Source organism: Syngnathus typhle, linkage group LG20, assembly GCF_033458585.1.
Source record: "Syngnathus typhle isolate RoL2023-S1 ecotype Sweden linkage group LG20, RoL_Styp_1.0, whole genome shotgun sequence".
Taxonomy (NCBI): Eukaryota; Metazoa; Chordata; class Actinopteri; order Syngnathiformes; family Syngnathidae; genus Syngnathus; species Syngnathus typhle.
Window position 1 is genome coordinate 2,746,237 of NC_083757.1, and position 12,495 is coordinate 2,758,731.

Sequence of the window (12,495 nt, forward strand, 5' to 3'; positions counted from 1 at the left end):
ACATAGAGTGACTTGGAATATTTGGGCGTTTGAGCTTCATTGAGGTGCTGTCAGAGCGTTGGAGTGCATCTATTGAAAACGACTCCGCCTGTAGATGACGGCGCCGACGACCCCATCACTTTCAACACCAACCTGCTGGGTTACCCGGACCGACCCGGCTGGCTGCGCTACATCCAGAGGACTCCCAATAGTGACGGAGTGCTCTACGGATCCCCCACTGCTGAGCATGTGGGCAAGGCCACCGTCATAGAGGTAGGTGTGTTATCAATGTGAGAGGAAGAAGAAATGTCATGTTTTTATACTCTTTTTCTTCTACTCATTTGCGTAATAAATAAACCCTCCTGACCACCGTCAAACCTCATTTTGCTGAACTCAGCTGCTTTTCTTCAATTAGCTGCATGGTGCAATGTTATGGTTTTAGTCGCCAGGCTTAATTCCATGATGCCATTTATGCTTTCTTTGTAAGCTACTGTAGAAATTCTTTTCCCAAAAGGCTTAGCGGTCCCAGCATGTGCCTCCGCGCAGCGTTCCAGCTCGCTATGCCGGCCTCCGGAGCGGAGCCCGCGCCTGAGTTGCCATATAAGCTGCACTGATCTGATCTGAGCTTAAAGCCTCACCCCTGTGTGTTGCAGATTACCGCCTATAACCGACGCACTTTCGAGACAGCACGGAACAACTTGGTCATAAACATCATGGCCACTGAGGGTAAGCACCAGTGTGAGATCTTAGCGTACACACACACACACAGATCCCCGATTAAATTCTGATGGCTAAATCGCTTCTGGAATGGTGTAATGAGCCCCTCTAAAAAAAAAAAAAGGATTAAATACTTATGTCATAATCAATAATTCACGAGGTAAAAACAGCAACAGAGATCTTCGCGGCAATTTATTGCTCATTTAAACATGAGAAGGTTTGAAATACTTCAACATGTATTTTTTTGTATTGCGGCTTGTTTACAATGTGTTTAAAAGTGTATTTAAATTAAACACGTTTCTTTCAAAATAGGCAGTACATCACATGACAGTACAACTAAATCCATGAGTTGTATGCACTGCACTTACATAATATACAATTAGATTACATACATGAGAGCAGCTAACACGTGTTGCTTAGAATTCGGTAAAAAATAATCATATTGTACATAATCCTGCGCGGTCACGCCTCAACCAACACCTCACAAGTGTGTGCCTGTACATTCATTCACATCTTGCGTCATTGACCACTCACAGTTGACATGTACATGAATGATGGTGATGTCGTCAACCATCTGGAGCGAAGGGAATCAGACGGCAGCATAGCAAAAAGTCCGAATTAATGATGATAGCCGAGCCAGCGCGGCTTTTCGGATTAAAATGTGCCCTCATTCTCTTCACTGCCCCCTTCATAGAGTTCCCGCTACCCTACCAGGCCGAGTTTTACATCAAAAATATGAACGTCGAGGAGATGCTGGCCAGCGAGGTGCTGGGAGATTTCCTGGGAGCTGTGAAGAACGTGTGGCAGCCCGAGCGGCTCAACGCCATCAACATCACCTCGGCGTTAGACCGCGGAGGACGTGTGCCACTGCCTATTAATAACCTGAAGGAAGGGTGAGGATGTAGGAAGACTAGCATGGACACAGCAGCAGCCATTTTGAAAGACGCTTTCGTTGCTGCTCGCGAGCTTCATATCAAAGATTTATTGCTACAACGCTTGAACATGGAATGTTTTTATTCTACTTCTTGCTGGTGTTTGTAGGGTGTACGTGATGGTGGGCGCCGATGTTCCCTTCTCATCGTGCCTACGTGAGGTGGAGAACCCGCACAACCAACTGCGCTGCAGTCAGGAGATGGAGCCCGTCATCAGCTGCGACAAAAAGTTCCGAGCGCAGTTTCACATCGACTGGTGTAAACTCTCTCTGGTGCGGTGAGACCTTCAGGTTCTCAAAGTCGATGCTTTTATTTTGATGCACTGTATCATAATACAGGTTGACGTCAACAAAGTAGTCCCAGTTTACGTCACGCGCCCTGAGCCGGGTCCAGGGGTGCTGCCTGAATTTGGGGAGTACAACCCCCCTTCGGAGTCTCTGAAGAGCCGGGACTACTTCACGGACTTCATCGTGACGCTGGCTGTTCCTTCGGCGGTGGCGCTCGTGCTCCTCTTGATGCTGGGCTACACCATGTGCTGCCGAAGGGAAGGGGTGTAAGTGTGCTTGGTCTCTGGAAACAAACAAGCCCTGCTGCAAATAGGCAAAATATATGAGTGACTGGTCCCTTAAAAAAGTCTAAAAGTCTGTAATTGCCTATGGATGCCACTCAATGGCGGCATATGAAAGTGTCCTTCAGCATTAATCCTTGATCTCACAATCTGGATTATATTTTACTTCCTGTATAGTGCCTATCGTGCCTACCCATTACCACAAGATGGCGCCAAAGTAATACTTTAACGCTTTGACCTGATCTTAAGAACAGCCTGGGAGTTTTCTCTAATTCAACATTTTTAACAGAATTATTCCTTGGATGATTGTAGTTGCAGATTTGATGTTGAGCGCAGAGGCAGGCGTTAGCCGCAAGCTAGCCCCAATCTGGATCGAAATGGCAGTTTTTCATCATCCGTCCATTTGTTGCCACGGCGATGACCACTCATTCACTGTCGTTATGGCACCTTTTGGGAGTCTCCACCCCATTGCCATCAACGTGTCCATTTGAGTCTGTTATGACCGCTGTTGGTGTATTTCATTCATCCCATCTTTGTTTTGTTTCTAGGAAAAAAAGAAACATGCAAACATCAGCGTAAGTGTTTTTACCTCAACTGTTTTTTTATGACCCCTTCGTTTTTCATTCTTCCATGTTTCTTTTTCCATTAACATTCATATACACATCGGCGTCGGCAGTATATGAAATGATGTAAAGGCGTATCAAAATGATTTCAATATAGGGGTTATTAGTTTCACTTGAATTAGATTTTTCTTAACTACTCTATTTTGAAATAAAGGTGCATAATAGAGATCTTCTTCCCCAGTGCATGCAAGGAGGCAGAATGCATATCTGACTAAATTACACTTTCAAAATGATAGATTTTTATGAAAAATGATCTTTACCAAAAATATACACCAATAACAGACTGTGTTGAATTTTGGGTTGTCCAGCATCCAGCTGGTCCACCACAGCTCCATTCAGAAGTCCACCAAGGAGATGCGCATCATGTCTAAGAACCGGGAAATCTCTTGGCCGCTCTCCACGCTGCCTGTCTTCAACCCGGTCAGCGGCGAGGTGGTTCCGCCCATCCACCCGGACAACTACGAGACTACCAGCATGCCCCTCATGCGGACACAGACGTGAGTACAGGAAACCTTAATCTTGTTTGTGTTCTTTTCTTTCTGTTTTAAACATACAGCTTAAGAGCTTGGAAGTGCTCCGTGATTTGGCCATAATGGGCTTGGAGCAAAGAACAATCATATGCTTTTTGCATGCTCTTGCGTGTGAATTTCACGCTCACCGAATGTCTTTGACTTCAGAAACCTGCAAAACCAGATTACCATACCGCAACAACAGCCATCAGGTTTGTTTGATTGGTCGATCATCATGTGCATGCATTGACGTCAGTGTCACACGACTAAAACTACAATTTGCTTCTTTAAAAAAAAAAAAAAAACCTTCCGTATTCTGTTGCATGCCAGTAATACTCAGTGTGGTGTCCGCCTCTATTATTTCTTGAAAGTTGTCCTTAGCTCTTAAGTATTCTGCTGCTAGTACCAGACATAAATTCAGACAAGAGCGCCCCCTTGCTGTGTGTGTGGAACACTAATCCCTTTTTCTTTTTCACTGCTAACAAAGGAGATAGTTATGTCATGTCTACATTTCGAAGGTTGGAGGTAGGCAATGTTATCGACTTAGGTGGACTCTCAGTCCAAATGATTAATCAAGCACCAACGCTTTTGTAACTGTAAGCTAATAGAACAAAAAAAAAAAAAAAAATGGAACTGACCATCTTTTCTCTCATTCTTTGTAGGTAAATGGTATTCCTGAGGAGAGGAAGGTGGCTGAAGCACTGAATTTGTGATCTGACTTGAGGTAGCTAGTCCCCCACCCCACCCACATAAAGGAAACTTAGCATCAATATACTTTTTATTACCACAACAGAGTTCTGCAAATGTCACTTTTTACTGACTGAGAGTATGTGCCAAATGTATTTTTACTTCCTTTGCACACACACACACACGGGGCCCTCTTGTGTGCGTTATACATTAAATGTAAGGTCAATAAATTCATTCCAAGAAATGCTTTTCTTCTTTGCGGCCCAGTAGAAAATCCAAAACATGTCTTTTGAGACAACTAAAGCCAAAAGTGTGCATTTTATGAAGTTTCTTATGTACAGCAGACTAAAGGCATTTATAAATATGGATACATTTCACATTTTAAGACATCACAAAAATTATGTGTAACAAATTTCATAAGAGTATAAATAGTTGTTGCTTTTACACTACCCAAATGGAACAATTAAGGCCAGAGAGCCAAAGTACTGCTGTTGAAGAGTAAAGAAAACATTGCGTTTAAATCTTAATTGAGGACTCCGCGATGACACCGAGGCTCAACAATAATGAGAGGTGAACGTGGTGACTGACTTTATCTCATTACAAATACAAAATGCAACCTCCAAAATCATTTGCGGTAAAGCTCGTACATCACATGTTCATATCGTGACAAAAATATTTTGATTTTCTTAATAGACTGGTTGGGTGCAGAGAATTAGCTGCACGTGGACTCAGTCAGCAATGAGGATCATTAAATAAAAGTGCTAAATCCTGCATAGAAGAGGGCAGGTGACAAAAAAAAAAAAAAACAAGCAAATATAAAATATTAATAATTAGTCTTTTAGCCCAGTCAGTGCATGTTGGTGACTACATGTATGTATGAGTCAGTAGAGGAAAGCTGCATGTTGAAATTGAGTCAGGATCTTAGTTGTGCTGACCAACCAGTGCATGTTCTACCACAGCTCTGAGGCAGATTTAATAATAAAAAAAAAAAATTAAAAACAACATTGTTTCATCAATCAAATCGACTACTTTCTTCACTTGGAGAGCGCGCGAAAAGTACAAAAGAGTATAAAATATACGCTTAATTTTAAATAATTAAATACTATACATATCACGTAAAATTTCAGAGCTACAGCAGGTGACCACAGTACAGTACCTTTTAGCACAGGATTACTCACGGGGGGAAAAAAAAAAACATTAGCAAATTGGGAAGTCTGTATTTTGATCAGAAGAGCTAATTGTTGGTCCTTAGTATTTCAATTCAAAGACTGTACAACACAATTGTGAAACTAGAAAGCAGATTGCTGTTGCGTTTTGTTCAAGGTGTCCGTCGGACGTGGAGTCATTTTGCTTTTAGCTCGTTCGATGGACGGAGAGTTGAGAGACCGCTCCAGTGCTGAACGAGAACTTCTGAAACAGCAGGTCCTTTTTTCATTAATAGTTTCTTTTTGTACCTCCCTGCGTCTTTGCAACGTGAAGGTAGGTGGACAGCAATTTCATTTTTGCTGTGTGAAAGGAGAGGGAAAAGAAGTTTTCTTTTGGCCATTGTTCTTCAGTGTTCGACTATTTCAGCAGTCAAAAGGTGGTCAAGGAACAACATGTATGGGCAGTCTTGGGCGTGGCGACTCAGGTGCTTTGTCGTGCCCTGGCAATGAAAAGGGTGAGCATAGCCAGAACAAGCACACAGCCCAACCTCTTGAGGAGTGACGTGGTGTCCTTAGGTATGACCACCTGGGCCAGGTCGTTGGTGATGAGCGAGATCTCGTGGGCGACGCACACGAAGATAAACGTGCTGACCAAGATGTTGAGCGACGGGCTGCCCGGAATCAGGATCAAGATGCCCTTGGTGTCCGCAGCCAGCCAGATGTGGTACTGGCAAATGAACAGCTGGGGGAGACAAAACACTTGGTGGGAGGAATTGAATTGTTGGATAATACATGTCTCAGTTATTAGAGGGTGTGCACACTAGTGCAACCACAATATTATTTAGTTGAACGGGATCCAGGTAATACTGCAAAAGGTTTTGAATGATCACATAGCTAAGGATGTGTAGTTTTTATATCTACTACAATTGTATGCTCTTTTTATTACTGCATTTTTTCTTTTTAATTCTCACTTTGGCGTCATAGCAAATAATTTAGCTCTAATGAAGCATTTCAAGGGTGTCTCACCTCCAAGGAGATTTTCCCAAACCAGGCAAAGAAGGAGCTATAGATGGAGCGGGCGTAGCCGGGAATGTTCCGGATTAGAACGAAAGCCAAGATCTGTGTGTGGGTGAGAGCGCATTCTTTTTGTCTTCAAATGACATGACAAAAAAAAGGAGAAATGAATATACCTGCAGTACGGAGATGTACGGATGCATTTCGTTACACTCGGATTTGCTTTTGCAGCCGCTGGCCCACACGGAATAGGTCTGGAATGATGGGAGGAGACAAGTGTTGATGTCGGTTGACTGTCATTTTTCTTTACAGGTGAGGCGAAAAGATTGACTGGGGATAGTTTCGGTATAGGCAAAGACTTTTGGGCCAACACAATAAAAATGTTGATATGCAGGTGCATCTACAAAACGGTGAGCGCTCTTACGACAAAGGTGATGATGGAGAGGAAGAAGAGCGGGTTGGCAATCCAGCCAGAGAAGAGAGCTTCCCCTTTGCCTTCGGACAGCACCTGGCGCTTCTGCAGCACCAGGTAGACAAAGGCGAACAGCATGCCGTAGATCACCGCCTGCCACGTGACAACAAGTTTGACCCGGCAGGTTGGGAAATAGCTTGCAAGTGTGAAAACATACAAATCTGTCCAGCTTCCATCTGAAGCCCCACTCGTAGACGCTTCCGTTGACTTCAAAGAGCTTGGAAAAGGGCCAACTTGAGAAGATGCCGTTGAAGAACTCCTATGAACACGGAGAAAAAACACATTTGAAATCCATCTCTTTTTACATCAGAGGTATAAACACTGTATAGTTAATGAGAAGGTGGTGTAAAGGTTAAGAGGATCTTTTTGAAGGTTTCAAATGGATGACGTGAACATGTGGCTCACCTGTGAGTATGCCATGACGCAGATGAACAACAGAAGGACCAGAAACTTGGCGACGATACCAAGATGCCACATGTTGTTGGCTGCACGATTCAAGAAAGGCGTAAGTTTAAAATGCCACGCGTCTCCAAGAGGGCTGAGCAATTCATCGAATTCAAATAGGCATCTCAATGTAGTACAATGCAACTTCCAAATCGCAATGGCTGCAATTTGGAGAGAAAAAACAAATTGAGCCAGACCCCAAACGCTTACCGCTGGCCCTCTTCTGCAGGATTTGAGGCCACATGGCCATCATGCCATAGATGACGACGAACCAAAAGCTGACCAGCGGGACAAAGTAGTAGAACTGGTAGGGCCTGTCCATCACCACGCATAACACCAACACGAGGAAGTTCAGACGAAAAAGCACCTGCGAAGGATTCATTCAACAATATTGCATATTGAATTTGTCTTCTGTTCATTCTTCTGACTACAGTACTTCCGCCCTGTGTAGTCTCACCTGGCACACCCGATACAGTCCAAAGTCTCCTTTGAGCCAAAAAAAGGTGAAGTGACCATAGCCTGTCTGGAAAAGGTAAGCAGCCACCAGCACCCGTACGTGCATGTACACAGGAATGAACTGAAAGGCACGAGACCTATTTAGTGAAGTCTCGGGATGAGATGAGATGTGCTGGAAAAAAGACATGTTAGGAACTCACAGCGCTGGCTCCCGATATGTGATAGATGAGGATGACGAGCTGCATCCAGCCCTTCCACTCGTCCGTTTGCTCTCGGTTAAGCAAGCGGGTCTGTGTGGGCAAAACTTGAACTTCACTTCAAAATAATCATCAAGTTCTTTAATGGAAAGTCAAACAATGGCGGTGGCACATCTCAAGAGCGATTAGCAGGGACAGAGATCTTACCTCCTTGCTGTTGTCACTGTAGAACACCCCCAGGACAAAGATGTAGATGAGCGGGATGAAGAACGTCAAGTGTGTGTAGAACTTCTGCTCCTTCATGAACAAGTCGGCCCGATCGCAGAGGTAAAAGTAGGTCATGATGACGCCCATCCTGCACACGGCCTGGAACGGCGCCTTGACACCCAGCGGGGCCACGGCGCTCGCCGGCTTCTTCTCATCCAGGCTCTCCACGTCGGGCGGCACGGGGCGGTGGTGGCGTTTGTTGCCGAGGACGCAAAAGCCCAGGAGGATGAGGGCGGAGGCCACGAAAAAGCACGCGGCGAGTTTCTGAAGGAGGTTGGGCGACGCCACCGTCTGGCAGCAGGAGCCGTCGATGGGTCTCTGGAGCTTGTTGCACACGGCGTTCATCAGCACCATGGCTCCCTAAAACGACCGCAGATGACCTTTGGCCACACGCGGAGTATATCCAGTGAGTTGCAAGGCTTTGTTCTAATGACCACTTACAATATCCCTGGCGCCTTCAGGTATGTGCAGTCCGTCGTCTGACTGCTCAATGGTCTCCAGCGCCGCCTTGCGCGAGGCGGCCAGCAGCTTGACCAGCGACTTGTTGTTACGCTTTGCGGTATCAAGTGCGTCCACTGCCGCTTTGTTATAGAGTTCCAGCTGTTCATTGGTGATTACCTTCCGGTCCTTCCTTAGTACCTCCTCATTAACTGGTTCTGGAGGGAAATGACATCAGAGCGTGCGTCGATGCAACCCATTGTTGCAACTCAATTGATCTAACGGTCGTATTTCGAGGCTTTGCTGACCTTGTAGGACCCAGTAGACCTCGCCACGCCGGGCCAGCCTCTCCAAGTAACCAGCCATGGCGGTCACGTTGACTTTGTACTGCTTTAAAGTCTCACTGCTGCCACCGTGCAGCTTAATGGACCACTGTGCATGTGAACGGAGACACAGAAAGAATGAAGAGCAACTCTCACGCCGCCTTGTTTTCAGGAACATACCGTTGCAGCACCGAGGATGACAACATCAGGCGTTGCCGAGCCTTCCTGCAAGACACCCGCCGCATTGCAAGCATTACTGTGGCTGACTCCCACAAGGTGAGAACATCCTCACTTACACGTGTCCATGATATCAGACGCTCCTTCATGGAGTTATTCGCCTCTGGATACCACAGGAAGTCCTGCACACACACACACAAAGAGAGGCGGGTGTTTAGAACTTCCTGTCACATGTTGGCACAGCTCATCGACAATAAATAGAATCTACAAAATGCAGCTCACCACATAAAGAGAGGAGCTCTTTTCTTGAAAAGCAATGTCCGCATGCTTCCATGAGACATGAAACACAAAAGATATTCTTGTTTCACCATGTGACTATCCAGCTGCACTTTGACTTGAACTGTACAATCTGCGAGACATTCCGGGACATCAGCTGACTTCCGAGTGGTTCTACTTCCAATTATCCCCGCTCTCCGTCACTTCGAATGCAAAATAAATCGACCCAACTTAAATGTCGTCCAAGCATACCCTCTTGCCATCTTCTCTTCGGCCAGGCTCGATAATTTTGACGAAGGAATAAAACAGCTGGCGGATTCGGGAATCTCCGACAAAGGCCACTCGCTTTTTTGAAAGGCAGCTTTTGGCTTCACTGTCAAACAAAGAAAACAATACGTAGCATGCAAGCTATTCTTTTGCTTATTTGTTTGGCGTGCGCAGATAACAGAGCACATGTGTGTGACTTACAAGCGTTTGTATTTGTGCATCATGCAGCCGTAAGGCTGCCAAACATTCTCCCCCAAATAACGTCCGCTGGACAGCAGCCATTCACACGAGTCTCCGCCTGAGGGGGGCAAAGAACAGAGAAGCTACTGGTAAAGAAATATCAAGCCTAAAATGACACCGACTAAAAGCTCCGCTCTTTGCACCCATTGAAAGATATGTCCAACTATTGTCACGGTGAGCTACAGGAGCTGCTAATGCCTGTGTAAAGAATACTCCCATGCATTGTAAATCGCCAACCTCTTTTTTCGGCAGACTGGTTAATCTACTTTGGAACATACATTGTCACTTGGAGTCCTTTTAAATGTCAGAAGGGGCCTTTCCCCTTTGTGCAAGATAGAATCAAGGGTCATATTGCAGACGCCTTCGGGGTTCACTCTGATGTAGTTAGGGGAGGCACGAAAAACCTAAATTACTTTCAAAACATGATCTGATCAAAACATACTGAAAATGGGGCATTTCTATTTTGTTGTTTTGTCAATTTAAGTGACCCCATGTTGGCTACATAGGCTTCAGTATTGTGTTTAATTCGAAACAGAACAAAGTATGAAATGACATTTCGATACTGGGAGGACATAGGCGGACTACTTTGTTACTCGTGTGTAATTACGTGCCGCCATTTACAATTTATAAATAACCTCTAGTAATTGCCCAAGTATTAGTAGTGGTGCAGAAATGTCAAATCGTGCACAGTTTTGCCTCACTGGTAACCTGCGGTTTGTTTTCAAGGCGTACGTTTCTAGTATGACAAACTGATTCGACTAGGGAGGACAGAGTGCAGAAGAAAATAGATCCTGCTCAAAATGATTTCTTTCCACCTGAAGCCGTTTTCAGGAAAGCATGCTGCAAAGAGCATGTAAACAACACCGCTTCAACGCGGCGTCGGCTAGTCAGACTTAGCCGATCCCAAATCGCTGCTAGCGTTAGGTTAGTGCTGCAAAATTGCACGGCATCTTCGGGTTTTGTTTGGACAAAACTTGCAAGCAGAGTGACAAGAACGAGATGAAAGGCGCAAAGAAAAGCCAGATAACGTTAGCATTAGCGTTGTGTCAAGTGTTGCTATTCCGGAGCAACGGGTGGGCTACTTACCTCCTAAATAGCGCAAAGCCGTGTGGAATATAACGAGTACAACAACAAGGGCGAGCGATATTAACTTGGCGTTCCTAATGGTGAAATGTTGGTTTATTTCACGCTTGCCCAGGCCCAGGACCGCCATCTTTGCTCCTCCATGACAACAAGCAGATGCGAACTCTCCACAGGAGCCTCTCCTAACCTCCTCCTCCTCCTTCTCATCTCCTCCCACTTCCATACTTTGCTACTGACTGCTAAATCTAAGGCTCGCTATCCTCACATTTGCTCGAAACAAGCAAAATAGTCAATCATATTTGCTTTCGTGTCACCCGAACGAAATCAATACTAAAGTGGGAGTTGCAGATACACAACTCAGACATACCGTGCGTGTGGCTGATTAACCGGTATGGCTTGATTTGAGTTTGTGTGTGTGTGTTTTTTTTCCCTCCCCGTGACATTCTTCCTTCACTCTACGAGCTGTCATCTTATCTCACAAAGGAAACACATTTTCTCACTGTGCGCTGCAACACAAACGGATTGCTTGGGCCTATAATAGCTGCTTTGTAATAGGCTCACTCGTCTTAAATGATGCAACTCACGATGGAGCAGCAGAATCATCAATTCTGGAGTCTACAAAAGCATTTTGTTTGGCAATTTACTGAGAAAAATCCATTCATACTACTTGGGAGAAGCTTAATCATGCAACAAGACAACGACCCAAAACACTTTAGACAAAGGAATTAATTTGTGCAAAAGTGGAAGGTTTTTGACTGGCAGTCACTGGACCTTAATCAAATATTGCATGCTTTTCCCTTCCTGAACAGGAGACTGAAGCACCCAGAAACAAAAGAGGCTGCTGTCTGGTGAAATGATTGGATTGCTGGCTTGATGGAGTTATTGCAAGTACCACTAACTATGAAATGTTATTCATTTTAAGTTAATCAAATAATTGCAATTCTTTTGCTCACTTGATAAGTGGATGGCTTCAAACAAAAAGTGGCGTCCGTGCCTTGAATTGCAATACTGTTGGTCATTATGGAAGCCAAGCCAAAGAAGGTACGCACTGCCCTCTCGTGGTCAAAGAAGTATTGCAGCTGACAATTTTACTACAGTACTGTACTTGTACCATAGGAGGTGTCTTGGTTCCTTTTTAGCTCTGCTCATTTCTAAAGGTCTGACGCGCGTTCGTGACTTAGTAGATGTCTTCCAAGTGAATCACATTCTCTGCAATCATACAGTTATTCAAATCATAGTCATTTATTTGGATGCCAAGGCTGTAATATGCAACGAGAAAGCAACATGGGAGGGAGGCATATGTACAAGAACAAACATGTTAGTCATCACACATTGGCATGAACATTGTGAACATGTTGTGACTGTACATCTTGCGTCCTTTAGGTGCTGATGAGAAGTTTGGAGTTAAAAAGCACGCGTACACACTACGACTGCGCCTCGGTAGTCGAAAGACGTCGAAGTCGATGACGACAAAGTCATCAGACAAACAAGTGACAAAAGGTAAGTGGCACGCAATTTGGGTGTCAACAGGAAAGCACTTAAGTCAATGAGTAGTGTGTTTTGGAACATTGGACATGCTTTATTTCAGAACTTTTCACAATTTATTTAAACATCTCACATATACAAAATAGGTACAATAGACTTTGCGATGTCATTCTGGAGAAAGATAGGTGGCCTAAAT

The 12,495-nt window shown here is 44.7% G+C and overlaps 2 protein-coding genes and 1 long non-coding RNA gene across 4 annotated transcripts in view; 1 reads left to right on the forward strand and 2 right to left on the reverse strand.

Moving 5' to 3' along the window:
- sgce (sarcoglycan, epsilon) overlaps nucleotides 1–7,439 on the forward strand; it is a 10,414-nt gene extending 2,975 nt beyond the window's left edge. The window contains exons 4-16 of one of the 2 annotated variants that reach the window (XM_061266859.1): nucleotides 95–252; nucleotides 633–705; nucleotides 1,391–1,589; nucleotides 1,738–1,900; nucleotides 1,967–2,181; nucleotides 2,745–2,771; nucleotides 3,128–3,316; nucleotides 3,497–3,540; nucleotides 3,991–6,289; nucleotides 6,406–6,486; nucleotides 6,569–6,703; nucleotides 6,771–7,151; nucleotides 7,320–7,439. In XM_061266859.1, coding sequence (XP_061122843.1) covers nucleotides 95–252; nucleotides 633–705; nucleotides 1,391–1,589; nucleotides 1,738–1,900; nucleotides 1,967–2,181; nucleotides 2,745–2,771; nucleotides 3,128–3,316; nucleotides 3,497–3,540; nucleotides 3,991–4,007 — 1,085 coding nt within the window. In that variant the 3' untranslated portion in view covers nucleotides 4,008–6,289; nucleotides 6,406–6,486; nucleotides 6,569–6,703; nucleotides 6,771–7,151; nucleotides 7,320–7,439. Of the gene's footprint in view, nucleotides 1–94; nucleotides 253–632; nucleotides 706–1,390; nucleotides 1,590–1,737; nucleotides 1,901–1,966; nucleotides 2,182–2,744; nucleotides 2,772–3,127; nucleotides 3,317–3,496; nucleotides 3,541–3,990; nucleotides 6,290–6,405; nucleotides 6,487–6,568; nucleotides 6,704–6,770; nucleotides 7,152–7,319 lie in introns of those variants that run through there. The other variant, XM_061266860.1, reaches the window with a different exon arrangement.
- On the reverse strand, nucleotides 1,899–3,219 carry LOC133144301 (uncharacterized). Its single transcript, XR_009710644.1, has 2 exons — nucleotides 3,080–3,219; nucleotides 1,899–2,740 (listed from the first exon to the last, which is right to left on the reverse strand). It is a non-coding gene; the product is annotated as an uncharacterized LOC133144301 (long non-coding RNA).
- Nucleotides 4,094–11,190, reverse strand: casd1 (CAS1 domain containing 1). Its single transcript, XM_061266855.1, has 18 exons — nucleotides 10,818–11,190; nucleotides 9,693–9,789; nucleotides 9,477–9,597; nucleotides 9,231–9,275; nucleotides 9,068–9,130; nucleotides 8,952–8,996; nucleotides 8,757–8,880; nucleotides 8,452–8,666; nucleotides 7,951–8,370; nucleotides 7,747–7,836; nucleotides 7,548–7,667; nucleotides 7,301–7,457; nucleotides 7,052–7,131; nucleotides 6,804–6,905; nucleotides 6,599–6,739; nucleotides 6,351–6,428; nucleotides 6,187–6,279; nucleotides 4,094–5,902 (listed from the first exon to the last, which is right to left on the reverse strand). The coding sequence occupies exons 1-18, from the start codon at nucleotides 11,035–11,037 to the stop codon at nucleotides 5,642–5,644; spliced, it is 2,472 nt and encodes an 823-aa protein (XP_061122839.1). The 5' UTR covers nucleotides 11,038–11,190; the 3' UTR covers nucleotides 4,094–5,641.
- Between the last annotated feature and the right edge of the window lie 1,305 nt (nucleotides 11,191–12,495).

Bases quoted from the DNA above. Each gene is read 5' to 3' on its own strand.
- casd1 (XM_061266855.1), bottom strand. From the start codon at position 11,037: ATGGAAGTGGGAGGAGATGAGAAGGAGGAGGAGGAGGTTAGGAGAGGC. The intron at 9,790-10,817 runs GTAAGTAGCCCA...TGCCCCCCTCAG, and splicing joins GGCTTTGCGCTATTTAGGAG to GCGGAGACTCGTGTGAATGG. The intron at 8,371-8,451 runs GTAAGTGGTCAT...CGGTCGTTTTAG, and splicing joins CTGAAGGCGCCAGGGATATT to GGAGCCATGGTGCTGATGAA.